Below are 25,525 nucleotides of genomic sequence, written 5' to 3' on the forward strand. Positions count from 1 at the left end.
GGGGGATCGCATCACCAAAGCCAATTGAGACGAACGAGGCTATACACAGAAGGAAACGGTACAACACTTCCCTAACTTATAATTAAGCTGAAGTCCGACTAACATTTGACTTTCTAATGAGTGTAATGAGATTACATGCCTGATGGAAGCATTTGTGAAAAAGCGACTTTCTGTGTTTAATGAGGTCCTAATACAGGACAAGATCGAATTATAGGTCGGCTCATTTTCTCTCTCAAAGAGCCCCGTTTAAGTTCAATGACACCGGTGCCGCCCGCCTCCCGCCGGACGCGGCAAGGCTTGCGGCCGGTCAGCCCCGCCGCAGCCCGGAATCGCACGAAAAGTGAGCAAATAAATAAGCAATGACGCCCCCACTCAACCCCCGCCCCGGCCCAGTCTCGGCGTGTTTGTGTGTAAGTAGCTCCTCTAATTGCTATTGGAATAGATCCATGCCATCCGCGCTAGGGAACTAAATGTGTTTAACTAGGTTAATGCAATTAGCATGCACGCAACATATTGCTCCTACTTTGCAGCAGATTTGGGAAAAAAAAAAAAAAAAAAAAAGGGAAGGAGGGGGGGGGTTGGACAGTATATGATGAGTTATAATTACACCTTGGCTCACCCGGGCCGTTCCCATCCGCCTGGGCTCCGCGCGGGAACAGCTCTGCTTCGGCCGCGGGCCGGGCTGGGCATCTGGGACTCTGCCGGGGGCTGAGCCGTCGGGGCTGAGCCGCGGGTGCCACGGGAAAATCAGCACCTGCAGCGTCGGGCCGAGCCCCCCGCCCCAGCCCCGGGGGGCCCCCCCGCCCCCGCCGGGAGCACTTGCAGCCCCCGGCCCGACCGGCCACTGCCGCCCCCACCCCTCGCCCCCGGGCAGGTGCAGCCCAGCCGTCCCTTCCGCAGCCGGGCACGCTGAGCTGGGGCTACCAGAGCGATTCTACCACCAGTTGCACGATGGCTTTGCCATCCCCCTACCCCCTTCCCAGGGCGAGGACTGCGGGGGCTGTTTCCCAGGCGCGGCCGGTGGGAGAACCGCGAAAGACTAGGGGCAGCCGTCAGAACCCCAATCTTGCTCGGCCCCCAGCCTCGTCCTTCCCTCCCCGGCAACTTTAGGGAACAGCTTTATGCGGCTCCAGATAGCGCGCCCACTCTCATGGCGTCAGGGCCGGGGGTACCAGGCGGGGGACACACACCCTCGCAAGGTTTGTGTTTGGGGGCTCGGATCGTCCAGCTGGAAACCACAAGCAGTGCAGAGACACTGAAAGGAGGGGGACCTTCTAGAGATAGACAAAGACATCAGTTGGAAGCACTTCAGGAGCGGACGTCAAAAGGGGTGGAGAGAAGGCGAAAACGCGTCCCCGCCCGTCCCCGTCCCCCCGACGCTATAAGAGCAGCCCGAGCCGGCGACGGGGCAGAGTGGGGCCAGCATCTGGGCCGAGCATGCCACTGGGTCTCGGGGCCCACCCCTCCTGGAGACCGGTCCAGGCGTTCATTGCAAGGCTTCCTCGGGATGCGGTGAGGCTCTCGGCAGCCTCTTCCCACAAATACACTGCTCCGCAAGGTACAATTCGGGTTTATTATTAACAAATACAAGGCAATAAATTATTTTCACAGGTTCTGTCATATTTCCCCCATTAAAAAAAAAAAAAAAAAAAAAAAGAAAGAAAGAAAAAAGAAAAAAAAAAAGGTGCTGGTGGAATAAAACTATTGCATATCTTTAAAAATCAAGATAAATTATATAAATTATATATTCAAACCAGACGATTCTACCTCATTATCACTACGCCGTAATAAATAGATAAATAAAGCTGATTGCCCTTAGAGTCTGAATCTTAAATTACATTTACAATATAGGTCTCTACATACAGCATGTACAGAGCGGGCGGGGGCGGGGACCACCCGCGCGGCGCCTCACGCCACGTAGTCGAAGGGGGGCTCATTCTCTATGTCGTTGATGGAGGGTTTGTTGTTCACCTTCCGCGGGTCCTCGGGGGTCCACACTTTGGCTGTCCGGATGATGTTTTGTTCCTTGAGCTGCTTTTCATCAGTCCACGACAGCGAGTGACCGGCCAGAGGGGGGAGTCCGTAATCGGGGTCGCTCGGGGAGGGAGATCCTGGAGGGCAGGGGGGAAAAGGAAGGCAGGGGGTTATTGCTGGGGCTGGCATTCCTGCGGAGCGCGGTGCCGGGCCGCGCCGGGACGTACGGGGCCGTGCCGGCCAGCCACTTACTTGTGCCGCGGTGGCAGATGATGATTTTCTTGGGCTGGCTGGGGCTCTCGCTGCTGGCGCTGCGCAGCGGCAGGTCGGACTGCACCAGTTCGCTGAGGAAGTTGATGTAGCCGATGGCCAGGCGCAGCGTGTCCACCTTGGAGAGGCGCTTCTCGTAGGGCAGAGTGGGGATGTGCGAGCGCAGCCCTTCGAAGGCGTCGTTGATGGACTGCATCCGCCGCCGCTCCCGCACGTTGGCCGCCTGACGGAGCTGCTGCAGCTCCGCCTCGGAGCGCACCCGCCTCCGCCGCTTGGCCGAGCCCAGCGCCTGGAGCCGCCCCCCGGGGGACAGCAGCGCCGCGCCCGCCGCCCCGCAGCATTCGTAGGCGAAGCCGGGCGAGGCGGGAGACGGCGGGAAGGCGGCGGGCGGCGCCGGGCAGCGGTAGCTGCCCTCGGGGTCGCCGCCGTCGCGGTAGTACTCCTGCAGCTGCCGGCTGAGGAAATCCACGTCCGGCTCCAGCAGCCCGTCCGAGGTCAGCACGTCCCGCGGGGGCGACTCGGAGAAGAAGTCCTCCTCGTCGAAGTAGGGGGGCGAGGAGAAGGAGTCCAGCCCCCCGGGGAAGTGCTCCAGCAGCACCGTCTCCATGCTGCTCCCGGCGCGGACGGGGCAGGGGGGCAGCCCCCGCCGGGACGCGCCCGCAGCTGCTGTCGCCGGCCCGCTGTCCGAGCCGCCCCGGCGGTGGCGGGGCCGCCGCCCCCGCCCTGCCCTGCCCTGCCCGCCCCGGTGTGGCGGGAGGCCGGGCCGCGCCGCCGCTCTCCGGGGAGGAGGCCGGAGCCGCTGGCGCGGCGGGCCGGCACGCGAGGGGTCTTATAACGACATCCCCGGGCGCGTGCCGCCGGCCGCCGCCGCCAGCCAATCAGCGCGCGCCGGGGGGGCCGGGCCGCCCGCCGGGGACACCGCGCGCGGCCGGGGGCGGGACCCGACGGAGCCCCCGCCCGGCACCGCCCGGCCCCGCTGCAGCCCCCGCACCGCGACCGGGCGAGGGGCCCCGGGCCGCCTCTCGAGCCGCTGCCGAAACGCGCCTCTTGGCTTTGACACAGCCTTCCCTATCGGGAAGCGCCACCCTTGCGCGTCTTGCCCCCGGCGCTTTTCCCGCTCCGCCGGGACCGCCAGTCCCCGCCGCCAGCAGAGCCACTGCCGGAGCGGACATAGCGGGGATCGATGGCGCGGGTTTTTTCGAACTGAAGGCAATTCTATCGCAACATCAGAACATATCACTTCAGCTCTTGCGCCCGGCCGTGCATCGATTTTGACCTCATCGGGCCCCGTTGCGTTTTCTCTTTTCCCACTCCCATTGCCCCTCTCCGGACGAGCTCGCTCGGAGGAGGCTCTGTTAATAATTCCCTAACTGACTCTCACTGATTAAAGCCTTAAAAATTCTCACTGTGAGTGAAATGGATTACCCGCCAGATTAGGAGAGGATTATCTCTGTCATTAGTGCTGCAATAGTTTGTCCGGCAGAGCCTGTCGAGGTTTATCGAAAGTGACTTTCCAGTGTGCCACCAGCGCAGGCAGAGATCAAACTCCGCGTGGAAACGTACCCAGGTCTATCAGCAGAGCAAGACAGGGCCAGCTCCGGGAAGGTAATAAATGACTCGACTTCAAAGCCGCTGACATCGCCGTGATAACGGCAGGGAAACGCGTGAGTCACGGGAGGGAACAAAGAGCTTTGCAAGAACCACTTCTTGGAAAGTCCCGCCTGCAGACGGACCACGCGAAAAAAACGAGAAGGGAAGGCGGAGACCTCTGCGCGAAGCCAGGAACGCGCCCACGCGTGGCCGGGGGACTGCTTCCACCGTCCCGGAAAGGGGAAACTAAGAGAGTGTCCCCGTAGAGGGGCAATGCGTTTCCCCGTTCACGTCCACCCGCGGGGCGGGACGGGGGACCTCGGAGGAGACTGCGGTGAGTGTGTCCGGACTCCTGTTTCCACTCACGCCCCCCGTCCCTCAACCACTCACCATGCGCCTCTGTCAAGAGCCAGGCTTCTGGACGCCCACCCCCGCAGAGCTGCGGGGTGCCCCCCACACTGCATCTGCCCCAGGCTGAGCCAGCCCCACTCCAGGGGAGCCTTCCCGCCCCAGGCAGCTGCTCCAGCTTCCTCTGCTTCTTCAGCCCTTCGCCCCTCACAACTGTTTTCTGCACTGGCTGTCCCAACACCGCCCGCATCTTAGATGCGGTCTCACAAGCGTCGAGTGCGGGCAATAATCCATTCCCTCGGTCTCCTGAGCGGTGACCGTGTTCATACCGCTCAGAGCTCTGCCGGCTTTCCGTGTGGCCGGGGCACACGGCTGGCTCCCGCTCAGCTCGCTGCCCACCGGCGCCTGGCGGGGACTGCTCCGAATGGCGCTGAGCACGGCGGCCAGGAAGCCCCTCGGCGTTCTCAGCCGTAGCTTGGCAGAGACATCGCCCGCCCTCGAATCACTCCTCCCGAGCAGCCCTGTCCTGCTGAGCAGAAAGATCCACCTGGGAGCGAACACAGCTTCTGCACCGCACAAAACAGGGGTGCTTTCCCTTCCCCGCCCCGGGGGTCCCGGGGGGGCCACGCTGCCCCCTTACACTGCGAGCCTCCCTGTCCCTCCTTCGGTCTCCTCACCGCTGGGTGGGTAAATGCTTGGCGACCCCACGGCAGCCGGGCGTGATGCGCTGGTGGGACGGCAGGGACCTGCCGTGCCCAGCCCTTGAGGCTGCTGTGGGGAGTGGAGGGGCCGGGTAGTCCGGGGGAGTCCACGGCCACCCCTGCAGCCCCACGGCCGCCAGGAGCCGCCAGCTCATCCACAGTCCCACAGCTGTGCTGCACCCCTGTTTCGTGTCACCGCCAGCAGCCCGGACTCCAGGCCTGTGCAGACCCGAGGGACAGGGGCTCAGCTCGCGGTCTCTCTTGTCTGGTGGGACACACCTGAACGTGAGCCTGGTCCTTCCTCACCTTGGCCCCGCGCAGCGTGGGCGGGCCGGGCCGTGCCTGAAGTTGAAGTATCTCCTTTTCCAAAAGCAAATGGGCTTCAGTGCAGCCAGGGAATGATCGCTACCGGTGGAGCACCACAGCCAGAAGTACAAGTATAAATCTAATACATACCATGCATCCCTCTCGGATCCACGTCACACCTACCGCAAAACACACGGAAAAAGAAAAAAGCTAAACCCTAGCAACACTGAGGTGATTTCGGGGGAATTTCCTGGCCACAGAGCTGGCTCTGTTCCCTCCCTTGCATGCCCAAGGAGTCCTTGGAGTGGGGTGGCGAGTCCTTATTCCTGGTGCATTCTGGCTGGAGCCGGACACTTGAAAGCCGATGAGCAAACCATGTCGACCTGACACCACTGCCCCCGGTCGAGACACACAGACTCATATACACGCACTCATAGCCCACTTTGCAACCTTTCCCCCAGGTCAGACAGGCTAAGTGCAGCCAGATCCTGAGGGGGAGTAACACCCCCAAATAGGCTCTTTCCCTCAAAACCTCTGCCACCAGCCTTCTCCCAGAACAGCATTTTGACCACGGTGTGTCCCTGTCCTCGAGAGCGTGACAAGGTGCCAGGGCACCTCTCGTTAACACGGTGGTGAAGCATCTTCCCGACAGCCTGAACAAGGCCTTCGGGAGTAAGAAAGAAGAGAAGAGGATCTGTCCTATTGATCCAAGCACAGCATATGTCCGGAGAGACGGGGGAACTCAATTCATTTACCATGCCAGTCTTTCCCCCTTTCCCAGGGCTGCCGGAGCCTGCTCAGCTCTGGCGCACGGTTAACACTGCGCAGCCGGGGTGAGCCCTGCAGCATTAGGATGCCAATGTCACACTGTGGAGGTGGCACGACACCACCAGGCCACAGAACTCAGGCAGGCAGTCTGGGAAGTCCGTCTGTGCGGTCTGTCTGTCCCTGAGAGGCAGCTCCGTCAGGACCGATGGCGAAGGAAGAGAGTTGCAAAGGGAAGCGGAGGGATATTGTGAGAACCCACGGTTTCCATACTGTTGGAGACTCGGAGCTTGTATTGAAACCGGTCAGACCTAGCAGATCGTTGGAAAATTTGGGAGCAATGCCCCAGGGAGGAAAGCGATGCAGGGAGAACCCCACGACGGGCACGGCTGGCGCTCTACCTGTGCGCTGGGGTGCGCAGGAAACGAAATATCTCTCCCCAGCTCCTCAGCGCTCGATGCGACGCCCGGCAGAAGCGATTCCCTCGCTGTGCCCAACTCAGCCCTCGTCCCTGCGGCAGTGATGGCTTTAAAGATGAACGATTCCAGTTTTGTACATCTGCCTTTGGGAAATTAATACCGACCGTCCCCGAAGGAACGGCCTGAGGTGCAGGAAGGTTCCTCTTGGGTTGCCTAAGATATTACGAAAGAAAATCTACAAAAACCAGGAACCTGTACAAGCAGAGCCTGGGCCGCGGCATCACACTTGGGCCACCACCGCCTGTGTCGCAAATTCCCTTTTTTCAATATTTGTCCAACACGGATGCGTCACCTGGCCCCCTTTTGTTCTCGGGAAGGACACCTCCCTGCACCACTCTCCAGCAATGAAAATGTATGAACAGCACTTGACACGTCGTTATTTCAATCCACTGAGGGCAGAAACAAGTGTTAAGGGGAGAGGAGAAGGGGGGGGGGGGGGGGGGGGGGGAGGGAGATGCCCTTCCTTCAGAGTCAATGACCACACGACAGGTCTAGCTGGCAGCCACCTCCACGGGGACCAGGACTCACCAGAGGTCCAGAGATGGGGCGGGACACGGGGCCAGGGCAGGGCTGCCTACGGAGCCTGGCCCACCAGCACCCACTCCCGACACTCCGCGGGACCACGCAAAGCCCCTCGCCGGGGGAATAAGGGGAGGGCGCGAACCTTGCATGGAGGGGATCCGGAGCACACTCGGCCCTGACTCTGCTGGGGTGCTCGGCCCTGGCCCGAGAAGACGATAAAGATCTCCTCCGTGGCCGGCCGCCCCCTGCACCACTGAGGGTCCACAGAGGCTCTTCTTCTCTACGGCAAGAAGCGCGCCTGGCCCACCGCCACCCATCACTTCCCGTCGACAGGTTTCCCCTCGAGGTCTCTCGGGGCCGGAGCTGGCCCGGGAAGCGGGGGCAGTCGCTCGCCCCGGAGGGGCTGCAAAGCGCACGGCCCCCTGCGATGCTCTGCACGTAGCGCAACAGGATGGCAGTCCCGGTTCACTGACTGTCCCAGCGCCCGCCGCGCTGAGCACGTCGGGCCGTGCCCGAAGGTTTGGACCCTGGCGGGCTTTGCACCTCCCAAGGGTCTGCCCCGATCCCCACGAACACCTTCGCACACCCCTGCGCCTGGCCGTCTTAGCGGCGGGCGTGGCGGTGAGCTTCTCCCTTCGGACACCCACGCAGGAACACGGGACCGGGCGTTGCTCCTCAGCCCCTCCGCCGGAGGATGAGCCGCAAGGCCAGAAGCGGCAGCGCTCGTCCTTGTTGCCTTACTGCGCACCCGAGCCCCCGTGACGGGAAGAAGCTGCCGGGCCCCCGCTGCCCCCGAGCCGCCCCAACCCACAGGTGCCCCGGCTTCTACTTTCTGCCATGTTTCACCCAGCAGTTAGGACACGGAAAATGGATAACAGGTGGCGTTAAAGGGCAGCAGTGAGGTCCGAGGTGAAGGGGAGACACAGGTGAGGGGCGAGATCCACAGCCCGCGCCCTCCCTTTTAGTCCGGAGTCTTGTGAAGTAGCTCCAAACGCATGTGAGATTCCAGAATAACGAATCCTGGTCCCCAGAAGTCCCCCGGTGTGTTGGGCTTCCCATTCGACTCTTATTCCTATATTAACTGCATAATTTTCCTGTCTCCTATTGTTGATCCAATACCCTTCAAGGGTGTCATACCACAGGCATGGGAAGACAAGGCAGGAGAGTTCCACTTTCATCCATGCAGGCTCTACGCAATATTCTTCTCAAATCTTCGTACCCACCCTGTCAGTGTCTGGTTAAACAAAAAGTCTCGGGTCCATAAATCCTCAGCGGAGCAAATTCTGAGTGTGACCATTTTTTGCTCAAGATTATAAAACTCAACAGCTCACCTGTCGGGACTCCTTGGCGTGCTGCACTCATTCAGAGATGCAATGTTTGATGGAGAAAGGAAGCAGGAGTATTTTAAAAGACGGGACCAGAGTCTGCCCACTATCTGTGCAAATGATATTTACCAGGAAAGGTTTTGGGGGGGGAAAAAAAGTCCTATTGCAATTCACGATACAAAGTGGCACTTTATTGAGCAACTTCTAGGAATTTTTTACCACTGAAGGCATAATTTAAACCAAACTTTGTTCAGTGCAATCTTGGGGGATTGTGTGTTTCATGGTAATAAACTTTTACACAACTTTCCTGGTCTGCACGCCAGACACCAGGTAGGTCTGAGCTGCCAGGTACTGGAGACCCAAACCCACCTTGCAGAGACGTCTGCGGGAGCTCTCTTGCTTCCCGCGGGCCAGCAGAACCGCACCAGCCCATAGCACCTCCGGGCCCTGTAGCCCAAGCGTCCCCGGAGGCAGGTGCCCAGGACCCGGGCGGCTTTCCCGGAGCAGGGACTGGCTCGGGGGGTGCGGAGGGAGCAGAGCAGCCCGCAGCGAGCCCACCTCTTCCCCCTCCACCACGTGAGGCCCATAAATAAGACGGCGAAAAGCTCTCCCCCCTCGGCGCCGCTACCGGGGCGAGCGCGGCGCGGCGGGACGGCGGCCCCACAAAGGCAGCGGGGTGGCCCCGGGCCCTCGCCCGCCCGGCGGAGGAGGCGGCACCTGCAGCCGGGGTCGGCCCGGCTGCGCGCCCTCCCCTCCGAGCTGGTACCTGGGCGCTGGGCTGGTAATGCACCATAGCGGGCCGCCTTTCAGGGTCTTTCAAACCGAGATCGCGGAGGTCACCGTGTCTGCAAACCCCCCTCCTTCGGCCGCTCGGGCCGGGGTGCCAGTGCGGCAAGCTGGAGAGCAGGCACAGCCCATGGGAATCCCAACACTTGTGCCGCCGGCTCCCCCGGCCCGCCCTTCTCCCCCCTCCCCGTCCCGAGGAACCACTGAATGTAACAAATGAGCTGCAATCGATCTGCGGGCACGGGGGAAAATCAAATTATATGGTGCGGCTGGGCGGCCGCGGCCGGCAAAAGGTGCGGATGGGCGGCGGGCAGGCTGCCGGCTTCCCTCCGCCGGAGAGCGGAGGGGCTGCCAGCCCCAGCTCCGCTCCCACCGAGCCCCGCTCGGCTTCGCCTGCCGCTCCGTGCAGGGGCCTGAAAGGCGGGGGGTCGCTGGCTGCCAGGGGCTCGCCCTGGTCCCGCTAAACGCCGTTCCCCGACCGGCACCTCCCTGCCCGAGGGGCCCGACGGCCTCTCGGTCGCGCTTCCGGCCTGCGCGCAGGTTCCCCGGCGTGCGGAGGCGCGACCGACTACGGCAAAGCACGTGTGGGGGAACGGGATGGAGCGGACCGCAGCGAGGTCGTGCATGAGAGGTCTTTCCTTCCCTTCTGGTGCCGGCTTCAGGTCTCTCCGAACTCCTCTCCTGCGCCTGGGGCTGGCAAAGGGAATCAGCCCCTCCCGCCATCTCTGCTGCCGGGCCCGTCCCGCACCTGTGGATCCCGGCGCTCGCCGCCCGCGGGACGCACCGCCCTGGCGAGACGCGAGCCGGGCACCCGCCAGCCTGGACGGGCAGCACCTGCCGAAGCCGCGGGCTGTGAGCAGAGGGGGTTCAGACAGCGAGCTCGTACCTGAGCCCTTTTCTCGCCCCCCAGACGTGCGTGGGGGACGGCTCCGCTTGGGAAAAACCCCGCGCGGGGCCGGCGGTTGTCTGCGGGTCCATGGGAATCTGGCCACTTGTGCCGGCCGCAGCCGGGAGGGGGCTGTGCTTCCTTTACAAAAAGAGACACAATTAAGCAAAATGCTCAATGAACATTATAAATGATGTGCAATCGCCTCGCAGATTGCTTAGCAAATCAAATTATATGGTTGCTCACGGATGATTTCCATGTCTTTTAAAACGCAAACAGGTACTTTCTGATTTGGGGGGAGGACTGTTGGTAGTTTTTTTCCTAAACAAAACAACAACCAAAAAAAGCGCAGCGCTTTAAAATTGCGAAGCAATGCCACACGCTGAAAGGCGGCTGTGTGAATATTCACGTTCTCCTTTGTTCGCCCCTCAATTTCACAATAGCCCGGGAAGGGCACGTTCACTGCGCTCTTGTAAATTTACCAGTCCTTGACTAAAACCGCCAGGCACCTGCTTGGCAAAGCACAAAGCTGCCTACGTTTTCACCAACAATTTACTGTTTCATCAGCTTCTAAACTGACCCGTCAATAGAAGGGCTTAAAGTTAATATCATTTACATCAACGGAGATGGCCGGGCTCGAGGCTCCAGGCTGCGGAGGCGGCAGGGCCGCGGCTGCTCCTGCGGGAGCTGTTCAGGTGCGAGCGGGGCGGCCGTGCCCAGCCTGCGGGGCCAGCCGGAGCTGGCCGGCCAGGCCCCGGGCACGGAGAGGCCGGAGGAAAAGGCAGCCACGGTGCAGGGTGGGGGATGTCGGGCGGGTGCTGGTTTTGCAGGACGGGGACGGAGCAGTGACTCCTTCAGTGCACCGCAGCGGAATGAGACTGCAACCAACCCGACTGGTCCCCGCACGGAACGGGCTCTCCTAAGAGGCCGTGACAGCCCCAGAAGGCGTGGGCAGCCTGGGAGCAGGGGCTGGCTCCCTGGGCTGCCCGGAGCCCCTGGCCGCAGAACTTTCCCCAGTGTCCCCTGCCCGCATCCCGCGGTACGAGCTGCGTGGTGTCCCTCCTGCTCCCTCGTGGGGAATGTATAAACAGGGCCACTGGAGGAAAGCAGTATGTAAAAAGCACGTTTGCTAAGGAGTGTCTTATCTTCCAAGACACAAGAACACTCATGGGAAGAGGAAATAGTTCCTCGAGACCAGGTCCTGACAACAACGCTCTGACGCAGGGTCGCTCATTTGAAACACTCCACAAGTTGTGACTGTCCCCACAAGTGCAGAAGGGCTCGCTGAAACACAGCAGAGCAGGGCACAGCTGATGGAAACCTAGTGACTGCTTTTCGGTGTAACGAGGGCAGGAAGGCTCCCTAACACCAGCTGGCAGGAGATGCTGCGATTTAGCTTTAATTTTTTATTCTTGACAATTTCCAATGACTACCCAGTGGGTAACAGGGCACCTCTCCATTCTGTTAAGAACCCGTGTTACATCGTCTCTTCCATAAATGAAACCAGCTCTAGATTAAATAGAAATGAAGCTTTCCAGACGTTGATCCTTTTTGTTGGTTAGAAACTCCATTCATTTTCTATCTTCTTCCCTTGAATTCTTTCTTCCTGGTCTATGCTCATCTGTTCTGGTGTGGGTGTTGGTTCCCATGAAAGATCTCAATCTCCATGGGGTTTTCCCTTAGGTCTACATGCAGTCACCACATTCCTTCTCAGCTCTCATTTTGCCAGGGAAAGCAAAGCAAGTTCAGGATTGGACTCCCTCTTTATCACCTTTCCCTGCCCTTTTCTCCATTTAAGTTAATCTTCTGGGATAACCAGAACTGTAATGGTACACACCTGTCCAGGAGAGTTCTCACAGCTCCTTGGAGAATGATGTAAGCATTTGCCTTTCTGCCAAAATCCCTCACTTTGTACTGCAAGGGTTGTATTTACCTTTTTCATGGCCATGTTCCTTCAGTGGCTCATGACCACTTTGTCATTAACTAATGCCCCAAGGTCTTTTTCTTCCTCTTCCTGGCAAGGACTATCAAGACACAGCCATAGCACATGTTCTTAATACACGTCCCTAAAGTGTGACCTCCTAACACTGGATTTCTTTCCTTCTTTGCCACTTTGATACTCACAGTCCTATGCTTCCTCTGATGATTTTTCAAGCCCCTTCCATGCTGGGATGCCTTTCCTGTTCCATGACTGACAAATATTATTTTCAGTCCTTCTTTTGTTCTACAATTCTCATGAAAAATTTTATGTTTTGTCCATAAGAGCAGTGAGATTACTATCCTGGGCCACGGCATAGATCCATGTGTCTAAGAGCTCTCGATACATTTCCCTCTCTATCCCTTCCATGAACTTGTCTAATGGCTTTTAAAACTCGAGTAATTTTATTAAAACTATCAGGTACTATTAAGTAGAGCTGAGTTTAAAAGAAAGAGACAAAACTTAGAGATGCAGGAAAAACCAAAGGCTTAAAAGCACCTTAAGGGTCCACATTCCTCAGGAATATCCCATCAGCTACCATCTAGCCCCACAAGTGTCTCTCACAAGGAAATACTCTACATTGTTGATGTTTTCTTGAGTAGTCTTGGCTGTAATATGATGGTAAAACTATCCTGATGACTTCTAACAAGAATAGCTGACCTGCCACGGTTGTTCAGTTCCAGGAAAGGATTTCCACTGCTGATGCCTCAACCTCCACTTCTAAGTGCAGTTATGTTTTCCTCTGGCCCAGAGTTAGACATTTGTTGGCTCCTTAGTGAGCCCACTGGGTCTCTCCTACACTCTTTGTTATCACCTGCCTCTCACTATACCAGGAGCCTTGGGGCTGCGTGCCCAGCACCTACAATTTAGGCATTGCAAAACCACATCTCTCCATCCATTTAGCCCTGAGGCTTTTATCTTCGTGGCAAATTATTAACCAAGTCAGGGACACAAAAAACATCTACACAAGGAGATGCTGCATTTCCTTTGGAAGTTGTCCACACATTAAAAGTACTGTTTTACCTAGCCTGGTAGCCCTTCTCCAGGGCTCACCTTCCAGTAGGGGAAAACATTGTTCATTCCACTCCATGAGAAACTTTCTCAAAATGAGGATTGTTTTCATGTCTCCTCTCAGCGACCTCTTCCTGAGACTAAGCAAATCCATACCCCTTCAAGTGTGCACTTTTTATACATGTTAACATTTTGATGCTGTTAGATGCTAATGTCCTTGTAGCATTTCAAGTGTAGTGTCCAAAACCGGACACTGTACTTAGGCTAAGCCTCACCAGTGCCAAGTAGAGCAGAATAATTACCTCAGTGTTTTACCCAAAACACTGCTGTTAATGTTCCCTCAAATGACATTTGTTTTTCTGCATCTCCCATTTTGCCTCGTGCATAGTTCACAACAGCCAGCTGATCCATCCCTGCACTATTGCTGCCTTATCAGTTATTCTTCACAAATCACATATTTGATCTGTCTTTTTTCCCAAGATTGCATTTTGTATTTGTCTTATTATGGTGCAGCTTATTGATTTCAGGCAAGCTCTCCAATCTGTGAAGATCAATGTGAGTCCTGATCCTGTTCTCCAAATCAAACTCTCCCAGCCTCTCCCAGGCAGTGCTCTCTGGAGTTGAATAAAGCACTCTCTTTCCCAGTAGCCTATTTATTGTTGAAAACATTGGGGCTGCAACAGACACCTGCAGGACTCCAGTTGGCACACCCAGCTTTGACAGCGAATTGTGGATGAGCACTTTTATATGATTCAAACATTGTATGCTCATTCTAATCCCTATTTTATTTAGATCTCATTAAATGGTTTTGTTTATAAGAAGAGTAAAGGCTTTGGACACTAACGAAGTTGACATATATTATATCTATCTCTTTACACACTTGGCTAGTTAGTCCTTCAAATAAGGACACTGAATTAATTTGAAGTGATATGTTCTTGATTAATCCATGCTGATATGTTTTACTGCCTTCTTATCACTTATGTGCTTACAAATTGATTAATAATTTACTCTCATTATCATGGTTACGCTAATGGATTTATACTTCCCAGGATCCTCTTCTTTGCTCTTTTTTAGGCTTGTAAACACATGCCTCTGGCATCAATGTCCTCAAGCAAGTCACTTAGGGTGTGAGTCCTCATTAACTTCATCCAGTCAAGATCTGGACACTAATTAGGAGAGGGATTCAGTCCCTTACACAGAGCAATATGACATATATGGTCTAATACCATGTTAAGTACTACACAGTACCCAAAACTATGCAGCACTTGGGGCTTGCAGATATGACACAGGATCAACAGGAGACCTGCACCTTTCTGGAGGCTCAGCTGGAACTTCCATGCAGGCTATCCATATGGGACACCTGAGAGCATCTAGAACAGGATAGGGCATCTGCATCTATGTTAAAGTAACTGCCCTCCTAAGTGTAAGGTGCTCATCAATAGTCAAGGGGGAGAAAAAGGGGACAACAAACCACCCTCAGAAGGGAAATTTTTAAAGGTGGAGTCTGGTGGCAATTGAAGATGCCACTCTTGGTTCACTGGCAACAGAAGGAACTGAAACAATTTACCTGCAAGTTAAAGTATTAATATTTAGGCAGCTACATGTTTCTCAAGGCGTTCTGCCATTTAAATGATCAAAAGCCTAAGAAGAGCTTTAAGTACTCAAGCACCTTGCACTCAGTCTGGCCCAGGCTTAGTCTGGCTGATTTTTCAGCACTACAGAAGATGTGCCATGTAGGAAGCTAACTGCTTCAAATTACTTCTGGACAATCTTTACCTGCTTATAGGTCTCTAACAATTACTGAGAGAACCTGCAGTGTTCAAACTTTAGCTTGGGTGTTTTTGTTGATTCAAAGGAATCCAGGGTTTTATAACTCAGCTCTACCTATTAAATGCAGAAAACAGCCTTTCGCTCACTCTCAGGTGAGGATAACCAGAAGAAAGCTTGCAGGGCATTCTGATCTGTGGTAGCAGAGCCACATGCACCCAAGGAAGATACATTAAGTAGTACAGATTATGAAACTGTAAATTTACATGAGCAGAGGTAAGACCTCCCTCCAAATCTACAGACAGGACAGCAGTGGCAAGACACGCCTAACACAACAGTGTGCAATACACATGTGCAATAAATTTGGAAAACAGCAAATATCACATCAGATGACAATTTTTTTTGTTACTAAAACTCTCAAGAGCTCTTCTGAACATAGCAAGCCCCAAAGGTGTGTGAACACTGCAAATGCCCTGCATGCATACACTCAGGCTCATCTGATGTACAAGATTTTTATGATCAATTATAGCTGAATGAATGAATGAAAGAATGAATAAATGACATAGAATATGTGTGAGAAAGGGATAGCTTGAGAAAGCAGCTTTTCTGTCATCTGTGCCTTTATTTACAAGCTGTCAGAAATCTGTAGCAAAAGTTCCACTGCCAGTATCTTACAGGCTGTTTGATTTAATCCATGCCGCCATTGGCTTGCCAATCAACAGAGGCAACAAGGAGTTATCACATCCAAATGAGCTGCTGCAATTTCCCACCCCAACATGGGGACTGAACCTGAATTACCCTAGGCCACCTGTCCCCCCTCACCACTGCAATGTACAGTAGAGGGATTTAGGCCATATTTATAATCTTTTGTCTGCAGCCTTGTTGTTTGGGTGGGGCTGCACCTGTTCACGCCGAGTGGGAATCCCTTAATTACGGCTGTGGGACTGGGCAGCGAGAGCGGGCCCTGTGCACGGGCACACAAAGGCTTAGGGCAGTGCGTGTGAATTCAGTGCCCTCTTTTTGCCATGCCAGCATTCATTGCAAATCCTCCATAGGTCTTCACGGCTCAGCTCCTGCATTCCCAGGGCTTCTGCCTGGTGTTTCACACACCAGATTGTCCTCTCTTTAGAGGGCAGAGATGCTGCCTCCCTTTAGTTTGGATCCCTGGGTACTGCAATTGTTTAGGAATAGCAGCTGAGGGACAATAACACATTTTCAGCTGTACTTTTGGTTATAACCTTGCCATTTCTTTGCTGTTATCAGATGCAAATGGAGTTTACCTGGTGAACATATCCCCATTTCTTGAAGGGTCATGCTAGTAATGATAGCTTGAGCCACAAGACACATCCAGGTTACACACTCTAATGAGTCCTCAGAGATGCTGTTATCCACGGTGTCAATCCAGGCTGGGGATGGACAGAGTGAGAGTGGCCCTGCCCAGAAGGGCTTGAGGGTGCTGATGGATGAGAAGCTGGACATGACCCAGCCATGTGCACTCCCAGCCCAGAAAGCCAAATGTGTCCTGGGCTGCACTAAAAGCAGCGTGGGCAGCTGGTCAAGGGGGGGATTCTGTCCCTGCTCTGCTGAGACCCCACCTGCAGTGCTGCATCCAGCTCTGGGGTCTTCAGCAGGGAGGACATTGACCTGTAGGAGCAAGTCCAGAGGAGGCCATGAAGTTTATTAGAGGGATGGAGCACCTCTCCTATGAGGAAAGGCTAAGAAAATTGGGATTGCTCAGCCTGGGAAAGAGAAGGCTGACTTAACTGTGACTTTCCAGTACCTAATGGGAGCCTACAAGAAAGATGGAGAGAAACTATTTACAAGGGCATGTCGTGATAGAACAAGAGAGAATGGCTTTAAGTTGAGAGTAGGTTTAGATTAGACTTTAGGAAGAAATTCTTTACTGCAATGGTGGTGAGACACTGGAACAGATTGCCCAGAGAAATTTTGGATGCCCCATCTCTTGAAGTGTACGAGGTTGAATGGGACTCAGAGCAACCTGGTGCAGTGAAAGGTGCTCCTGCCCATGACAGGAGGGTTGGAACTAGATGATCCTTTAGGTCCCTTCCAACCCAAACCATTCTATGATGCGACGCCGATCTTTCCCCTCACTCATCCCAGTTACCTGCTGAAACCCCTGTCCATGCCACCTCACTTCAGTGGATACCTTATTCCCTTTTTCCCCCTCCCCCTACTGCCCTGTGCCTGGAGTCACCATCTTTTGCTCCTTCTTCTCCTTCCCTACCCAAGATTTGCAATTTCAAATGTTACTGTCTCTCACCAAATTCCAGCAGAGAAGATACTGATGGCACAGCCAGCCCCCACTTTTTAACTCCAGAGGCAAATGCCACACAGAGCTTTCAAGACCACAAACAATTTTGTGCCTGGACTTGCACTCCGGGATGGGACTGTGACCTGTTCAGAAGGAAACTACGATGTACCTGGCTGCAAAAATCGACCAAGCTTCCGTTAAGTGTGAACACAGACATCCCCAAAACTCACAACACAACAGTTCATTCCACCTTTTTCCAGGCCAGGTCTCCAGATTCCCCACAGGAAAAGCGTGCCAGGAGCGGGAGCCTCGGGGCTCTGCCGCCACCTCGTGACGCCGCTCGGAGCCGGCCGGGAGCGGCGCTGGGATGGCTCCGCCGCCTGGAACACCGTGATACGACTGAAACAGTCCTGGAAACTGGAAATGTGCTTTCTCTGTAGTTGTCGCTAAGAAGGGCGCCTTTCATTGCTGTGCTGCTGCCCCGGGAGGTGCATGTCTGCGGCCGCAGCCCAGGCACGGGGATGCCGTTCAGCCCGCGCTGATTCAGGGTGAGGGCTGGGGCTGGTGCCAGGTAGCGGTGCCGAGTCCTGCTGCAAACCACTCCCGTGAAGAGAACGAAAAATGGGCTTTACTGGTGTCCCTTCCATCTCGTCACGGCACCTGGACACCCCCTCCTCCCTTGCCCCTTGGCAGCGTGCAGACGAGGGACCATCCCTCCGTACCTTCTTTGAACCTGTTGTAACAGCCACGAGGATAACTAGGGTTGAGAGCCAGCTGTTGCTGGGCTTATATGACAAATGAGAGATTCAGATGTAAGATTGATAGTAATTAGATTGCCACCTGCTATCGCTTTAATCCGTATCCCAGATTTTTAATTGTTAAGGGGCGGGGGGGGGGCAATTGGCACATGAATACATGAGAACGATCTTATAAGGCACAAAGCATTAGGATTGTATCCCAGGCATCACAATTAGGGCTTCTCGTTTTTTGGTTTTAGCTTCCACTGTGAATTTTGGCATAATTTTTCAAGAGTTTCCTCCTGAGTTTTCTAGGAGTTATGCACTTTGCTAACTTCCATCCATCAATTTGTTTGTTTGTTTGTAGCAAATACAGGCAATTTCATTTGAGGCTTGGACAGCACTTTTCAGTTTGGCTTCTTGACAACCTTCTGTGTCAAGTGGCCTGCATTCACTGGCATTGTGTCTGATTTTCACCAGGTTCCTGTCTGAGGCCTATTCGTCCTGGCTGTTACCCAGGTGAGCAGTCCTGCTGCAGTCAGTGATAATAGCTGTCAGTAATTAGTACTTAAACAGGTTTGTAGGGTTGGGGCTTACTTCTTCCCCCCTGCTTTGGACAACACCAATCTACTTTCAAGTCACGCTTCATCAGAAAAAGGGAACACCAAGAACTCTGAAGGGTTTGCCATCAGGTTCTACAAAGGGATATGCTTGGGAGGAGCATGTTGGTTTTGTTGGAGAGACACACAAAATAGACTATGATTTGCATAAGGAGCTGAGAGAGGAGAACTGAATGAGGGGTCGAGGGAAGGGGTTTCATTGACTTCAAAGAGTATTGGACCAGATTCATGCAGACCATCTGCAACTTCCTTTGATGCACCAGCAAACTGGAGATAACAAGGCTCTCTTCTCTGTACATGCCCTGTGCAGGGCATTATGTGAAGAAGGACTTTGAGCCAGGCAATGGCACAAGCCATTTTTAGAAGAGAAAGTAGGTCCATATAATATGTTCAGGGGAAGCTGTTTTTTCGAGGTGATTGAACGTTGCAGTAGGTTTGAAAGCAAACGTACCCTAGAGGTCACTGCAGAGCAGTCATTTGAGTCACAATGTGTTTCGAGGGAAAATTATCAAAACACTTTGAAATACTAGATTTGAGGTGACTCTGAGTAGTCATTGTCCATCTCTCTCCAAAACCACCCAACCATATGCCATAGCTCCATAGAGCAGGATCCCAAAACTCTGCCCTGTTACCTTTCTCAGGCAGAATGTCACCTCCTTCATGCTACACCCTCCACCTCATATTCCCACCTCTTCCCTCTACCACACCTCACCCCGTGAGGTCTTCCTGCTGTGGAGTAGCCTAGTCTCATCATCCTGTCTGCATCACATCTCTGCAGCATATACAAACTGCCTCTCTCACCCTGCCATGGTTCCATCAAATAGATTTGTTTCCTTTCTCCAACCAGAAGAATGGTTCTGGTGGCAGATAGGAATAGGTCCTTGCAGTGGTTGCCACAGGCTGGGAAGTCATCACAAGCACAGCTGAACACCTCTAATCAGCTGTAGTTATCTGTGGAGGGGTGCTTAAGGGACTTTGTTAAATACTATGGTATAGGTGGAGTGGAGGAGTTTTACTGCCTCTTTGGAGAAGCTCATCTGCTACCTCCATTTAGGCAATGTTTATCAATTGGCTGTTTCTGGCTATTCTTGAGGCAGTTGTAGAGCAAGAAGGTGAAATCTTGCAGAAAAGATAAATTGGCACAGGGGTAATAGAAATAAAAATAGCAACAGGACCAAAATAATAAGCCATCATAAGCATTTCTACAGCCCTTTTCATCTGTGCATGTCAAACAATTTGCAAGAGCCAAAAGAATCAAGCCTCTCAAGCAGTGCTCATACACCAGAAACACACATTTTCTTTCACCTATTTCTTAACTGCTGTCGCCCCTGAATTAGGACGGAGAAGCTGTTCATTGCTCAAGGCAACGATGCCTCACGATTTAGGGTATGAGAGGCTAACTCAAACTGTAAGACAAGGCAGCATTTAGAGTCTAGAGTTGGCCAGGCCACTGCCTTACAAAAAAAGCCATGGATCTTTAACACCAAGTGGTCAGGCCCGCAGTTTGACGTCTCAGCTGATAAAACAGGAAAGGTGAAAGCAGGGGCAGAACCAATCTTTTAACAGCTGGCTATAGGAGAAGACAAATTTGTAAACTGAAAGAGGGACAAAGGAAAAACATTTACCCCCCGCTTTTAATAGAGATTCATTCATAAAACTTAAGTGAAGGCTACAAGGTCATAGAAAGTTACATGTGATCCAGTTTTGGAAAATGCCCGTCTTACAGACTAAGCCCAGAGGCAGAGGTTATTTGAGCTATTGCCGAGGAGAAGTGTCATGGAGGCCCCTTTTTTGCTTCTCTGGGGGCCTAAGGAAACTCCAGTGAGACATATTGTACATTACAAGGTTTAACGATCTTTGTTCATAATGGATCCAAGCGTGAATACCCAAGGGCATTCAGGAGAGGCCCAGGACTAAAAAAGTAAAATGTAAAGCCTGAAATAGGGTGGGAACATTTTCTGGATTGGGATAGGGTCATTCCTGGGGCAGTGAACGTATGCGGGTTCATTTTGCACCTGGTATTCTGATTAACAGTGAGGTCAATCTCCTGAATTTACCAAGCATGAACACCTGCTTCTAGCACTGCTCATATCCTAGCCCTTCACAAGGCTCTCTCCTTCAGTAATCCCAGAATATGCATAGGCATCCCATGCCTCTGTCAGAACTATCCCCAAGAGACTTTCACACCAGGGAGGATTGATCTCAGCTCTCCCGTTTCTGAGAGCTCAGTCAGTTCTTCAGCTGACATCCACCAGCTGTGTCATCATCCTTCAGTGCTGACTCCTCTGAAAAGGAAAACACGAATTCTCGATGTCCCTGACTCCAGCACCTTCCTCTGTGTTGCCTTTGCCTCTTTCTTAGTAATTGGGCAACAGTTGCTGTTCTTTCCTGTTCCTTTTCCTGCTATTACAAGATGTCTGGATCCATCTTTTGCTCTTCCACAAATGACACCTGAGCAAAGATGACCTGGCTGTGGTCCACATTTCTACATCTCATGCATCAGTAATACAGCAGGGCAGCACAGCCTTTGTTTCCTGAACAAAGAAGGTTATGCAAGAATCCCTTGTGACTTTTTTACCGGTTTTTTCCTGATTTATGTGGCAACTCCTCTGCCCCGAAGAGTTTTTCTGGAAGTCACTTTGTAAATGTTGTCAAACTGTGTGTGCAAAGCAGGAGAGCAGGATGTGCACAGCCGATGTTTGCTCTGGCAGGGGATCCAACCCCCGGAGCCTGCCCGGGATCCAAGCTCCCGAGAGCCTGCCGGCCGGATCCCCGCAGTCACGCCCGGCACAGGCAGGGAGCTGCTGATTCGGACGTGGCTGCAGGACCGTGGGCTTGCTCGTCTCTCGGGCACCAAGGGGAGTGAACTGAGTGTGAAGCTAGGAGGGTTCAGGCACAAGGTAAGGGTGAGTGCAGTCAAGAAAGCCAGAGCCCAGGGAGGAGAAGCGAGGAAGGATACCAAAGAGCAACAGAAAAAAAATAACACCACAACAAAAGAGAAGACAGTAAAAGGGAGTGCAATAATGGGCATGCATTTCTCTTTCTTCTGCCCCGTGGCAAGCTGCCAATCTCTTCTACACAAATTCCTCAGTGCTACTAAAACCAGTCCCCATGGACACACCTGCCTTGAGACAAATTCTTTTAGTCTTGAAAAAATCTGGGCACTTCTTCAATAAAGAGCTTTGCTTTTAAACTACTCTGCCTTTGTGAATTTTGGCAGCAGCTCACACTTGGAGAGCTTTTGAGAACCCTTTCTGTAATCAGATTTCCCTGCCCTGCCCCAGGGGACTGTGGGCGAGTCACTTCCCACAGCTGTCCCTCAGCTTCCAATTCTGTGATGTGTGGCTCACCACTACCTCAAAGGGCTGGGGCGAGGCATCATTTGTGTGTGAAGAGCTGTGAAATCCATGAGGGTGACTGGGTGCTGAGCAGTACAGGACACGCTGTGAGGGTAGTGTTACCATCAGCTCATCACTCGGGTATGGCAGGAGGTGGGGCAGGCACAGGAGTATGGTTTAAAACACTTCACTGCCCAGTGCAAAAAGTCATTAAGTGAATGAAAGAGGAGGCAGTGGAGTCATGTGGTGACAGGACTTACTTCTTCTACACAGTAGGGCCAGGGTTTAAGACCAGAAAATACAAACGTGCTTAGGATTACTAGCTAAATACTCAGAAAAAAAGCAAAACACAAGATGAGACTTTTCCAGTTCTTTCTCATGCAGACTATCTCCTGAGCCACCTTATGCTGGAGATGTTTAGGAGCAACAAAAATCCTGTATTTGCACTGAGAATAGTGTCCCTTCTGTTGGAGAGGATGAAAGTTTGGTAAGAAAGTTTCACAGATATGTAGGCTTGGCAGAAAGATCTCTGAATGTAGAAACTTAGGATGAGATAGAAATGAAAGCAAGTTTTGATATAGAGTAAAAGATGTTTTGCTGAAACAGTGACCACTGAGTAACTGAGAAGGCAAAGGTTGGAGACGAGTTGGAAGGAGATTTTTATGAATAGGACAAAGGTATGTGACTACAAACAAAGACATGTTTTTCACCAAGTAAATAAGTCTCAAGAAGAGTAGAAAACATGTGTTTACCAAAAAGAGAGATATTGGCAGGCAAACAAGAAATGTCAATGTAGCAAGAAGAAGAGAGGTCTGAGAATTTTCCATTGTAAGCTTAAATTGTAACTTACTTACTCTTGTGATTGGATAATAATGACTATAATATGGTGATGGTAGTAGCTATGATAGGCTATAGGCAAATGTAAAGGTATTGTGTATGGTGCTTATTGGTTGATATGTATTAAGATACTCTGCAAAGAAAAGTATATAATGCTTTGTAACTTGAACAGAAAGAAGCTTCAGGTATGCCTACAGCTGGAGCTGGCAGCTGTAGGGCTGGCTCTGGATACCCACTCCCTGAAATGCTGTAACTTCGCCGATGCAATAAACAGCTTTCAAGAGAGCCGCCTGAAGTCCAGACATCCTTCGTGAAACTTTCTCCTATACCTTCTATTCATATTCTGACCAAAATCAGACTAAGCTGTCCACAAGCACAGAAAAGAACCCAAATTATTTGCAGCATGGTGCAACAGAAAAGAACATCACTACAATTCTGTGGATACATGGCTAAAATAATGGGCATTATGATTTCTGCCCATTCTGTTTTTCTTCTGAGTGAAGTTTCTAGTAATATGGGAGTAATCTGCTCCTTCTTTCCTGTTTTCTCACTTTTTTTTCTCTAATTTCTAACCAAGCCCTTACCACATTTACTCTGAGAAAGAGGTCAAGTATTGCTCTTTGTGAGCCAAGCTGCCTGTGTTGGATTAGATTTGGTTTTAATACCACAGCTGGAAAAACGTATGCTAAGTTTACCCCCTCTCTTTTGATAATTTACACCCCTCTCCCCCCTAAACAATCAAATACCAAGACAAGTTTTCAAAAAGTAGGGTCAGAAGATAGGGATGCTGTCATGAGCCATGCAGAGTCTAATTCTGGCTTGGCTACAAATTTAATTTGAAGTCTTGAGGAAGTCAATTAAATTTTTCTCATCAAGTCTTCCCTCAGTAAAAGAGGGAATAGTTGCTTGCCTTGTAGAGATGCTATAAAGACCAAGAAAGTCATTAAATAGTTTATTTAAGATGTAAAAATCTCTTAAGAATTATGTAGAAACCTTAATTAGGATTTATAAAAAGGCTATTTAAAAACACAATGGGATAAAAAGTATCATCATTGAATGTAATTAATGAAATAACCATGGTAAAAAACTCCTCAGATACGAAGGATGGAACATAAATCTACAGTTGCCTAGCAGAGTATGTTCCACTCAGAAAAGCAACTGCTCTTTATTCGCTATGGTGGAACAAAGTAATTGCCAACACATGGGGAAATTCTTGTAGCCTATGATACCCTTTGACAATGGTTTCCATTATTATTGGTCTTTATTTTTCATGATCTTACAACACTTTGGGCCTTTAGTTGGGATCTGTCCTGGTGTGGTTGGTACCACAAACACAGAAGATAATGAAGTGCACTGCCCCAAAGAGCTTTTTGGTCAGAGGTCCCAAACGTCCAACAGTTTACATCCCACTGAAAGGTGATGTGTCATTACCCTGATTTTACACACGTGGTCAAACTCTCCTCTTTCCCCCTGCTTCATATGAAGCAGAACAAGGCTGCTTGTCTCAGTGTCTGGTTTCTTGGGGGCTTTCCTGTGTTTGCTTGGTGATGTATCAATGCAGTGCAGGTCAGGTGCTCTTCTCAAAGCTACGGATCTGTTCACATGATTATGGATCAGTAACACTGCACAAGCTGAACTGGGGCCTTCCAGGACTCTTTCCTCAGGTCATCCTGCTGTATGAGTGAGGAGGTACCAGCTGCTGCTCACCCTAAACATCTGGTTGCATACAATAATGTTTGTAGGTGTGAAATAAATGAACTCTCTGCTCTGGCAAGCTCCCTCCATCAGTAGTAGCTACTAACTTGCCAGTTTACTAAGCACTGATCTCCACCAACCATGTCTATCCCTCCAAGGTACTAAAATGAGCGTGGTTTGCACATAGGCCTGTGTGGATACTTGTTTTGCAGCTTCATGGTCTGTTTTGTTTGTATGGCACTTTCATCTGCAAAAGTTGTCAGTGAGACCTGGAATCTCTGGGGACAGGAAAAAAACTAGGTATTTTGCCAGTTCTGTTCTCCTTTTGGCCACTTGCAGAAATGAGGAACATTTCCATTGGTATCCCAGCCAAAAGTCACTGTTCTAAGGCAGGTGCTGGCTTCTCCCACCAGCATTTGGCTGAACGCAGGAGTCCACATGGGAACACCTTCTCCCTTTCTGAGAGAAGCCTCTCCTGTTGGGAAAGGCAAGGAGAATGGAGAAGGCTGCCTGACTAAAGAATGCCTTTAAAGGTCAAATAACCTTTTCAGTAGCTGTGCAATAGATTTTAAGACAAACAAAAAAACATACAAACAAACAGTGGATGAAAATGTATCAGCATAGGGGGCACATGAATTCAGATAGTGCAAAGACAGTGATTTCTGTGAAGGCTCTTGAAAGCAGAGACCTGGGCAGGCTGGGCATTCACAGCCTTGTCAGAGCAGACAGAAAATAGAGAGGGTGATGCAAGGGCAATGCTGAAAGGCAGAGCATGATGCAGCACAGGCACAGCAAGCAGCGCGCTGGTGCTGTTAACAGACACCTCTGATGGCAACGGGACTAGCACCAGCTGTGACACTACATAAAATCAGTAGCACCAAGTGTCTGCTTCATTCATGCTGCTTCACACCTCTGGTGCGCTTTGTGCCATTCTGGTTTAGGCTGGCTGTAGTGATCATTGTCCCTATGATGTTTTTAAAAGTTACGGAATTGTAGAGTTGCCCTGTAGAAAGCACAGGAGAATGAAAAACCACAGAGCTGCAAGACAGAAGGAGCAGAAGTAAATTCAGTGCAGTAGAGGTCCATTTTCTGAAGACATTAAACAGCTTTAAGACTACACTAGTAAATGAACACACCCTTTTTATCACTGAGGCAACCAAAGTGGGCAGAATGGAAACAGGCTGTTATAGGTAAAGCCAAATGAGATGTTGCCTAGTAACTCTCAGCAGGGAAGCATTTAAACCCAGCCAGTTTAGTGAAGCTGATGTTCTGAGTCACAGATTATTTTCTCTGGAAAAAATACGGAAGGAAGGAAAGC

The 25,525-nt window shown here is 52.0% G+C and overlaps 1 protein-coding gene across 1 annotated transcript; it reads right to left on the reverse strand.

Annotated features, from left to right (window-relative positions):
- Positions 1-1,610: 1,610 nt before the first annotated feature.
- PTF1A (pancreas associated transcription factor 1a) lies at positions 1,611-2,851 on the reverse strand. Its single transcript, XM_032116808.1, has 2 exons — positions 2,227-2,851; positions 1,611-2,111 (listed from the first exon to the last, which is right to left on the reverse strand). The coding sequence occupies exons 1-2, from the start codon at positions 2,849-2,851 to the stop codon at positions 1,909-1,911; spliced, it is 828 nt and encodes a 275-aa protein (XP_031972699.1). The 3' UTR covers positions 1,611-1,908.
- Between the last annotated feature and the right edge of the window lie 22,674 nt (positions 2,852-25,525).

Source organism: Corvus moneduloides, chromosome 1 (genome assembly GCF_009650955.1).
Source record: "Corvus moneduloides isolate bCorMon1 chromosome 1, bCorMon1.pri, whole genome shotgun sequence".
In the NCBI taxonomy this organism is placed as follows: domain Eukaryota; kingdom Metazoa; phylum Chordata; class Aves; order Passeriformes; family Corvidae; genus Corvus; species Corvus moneduloides.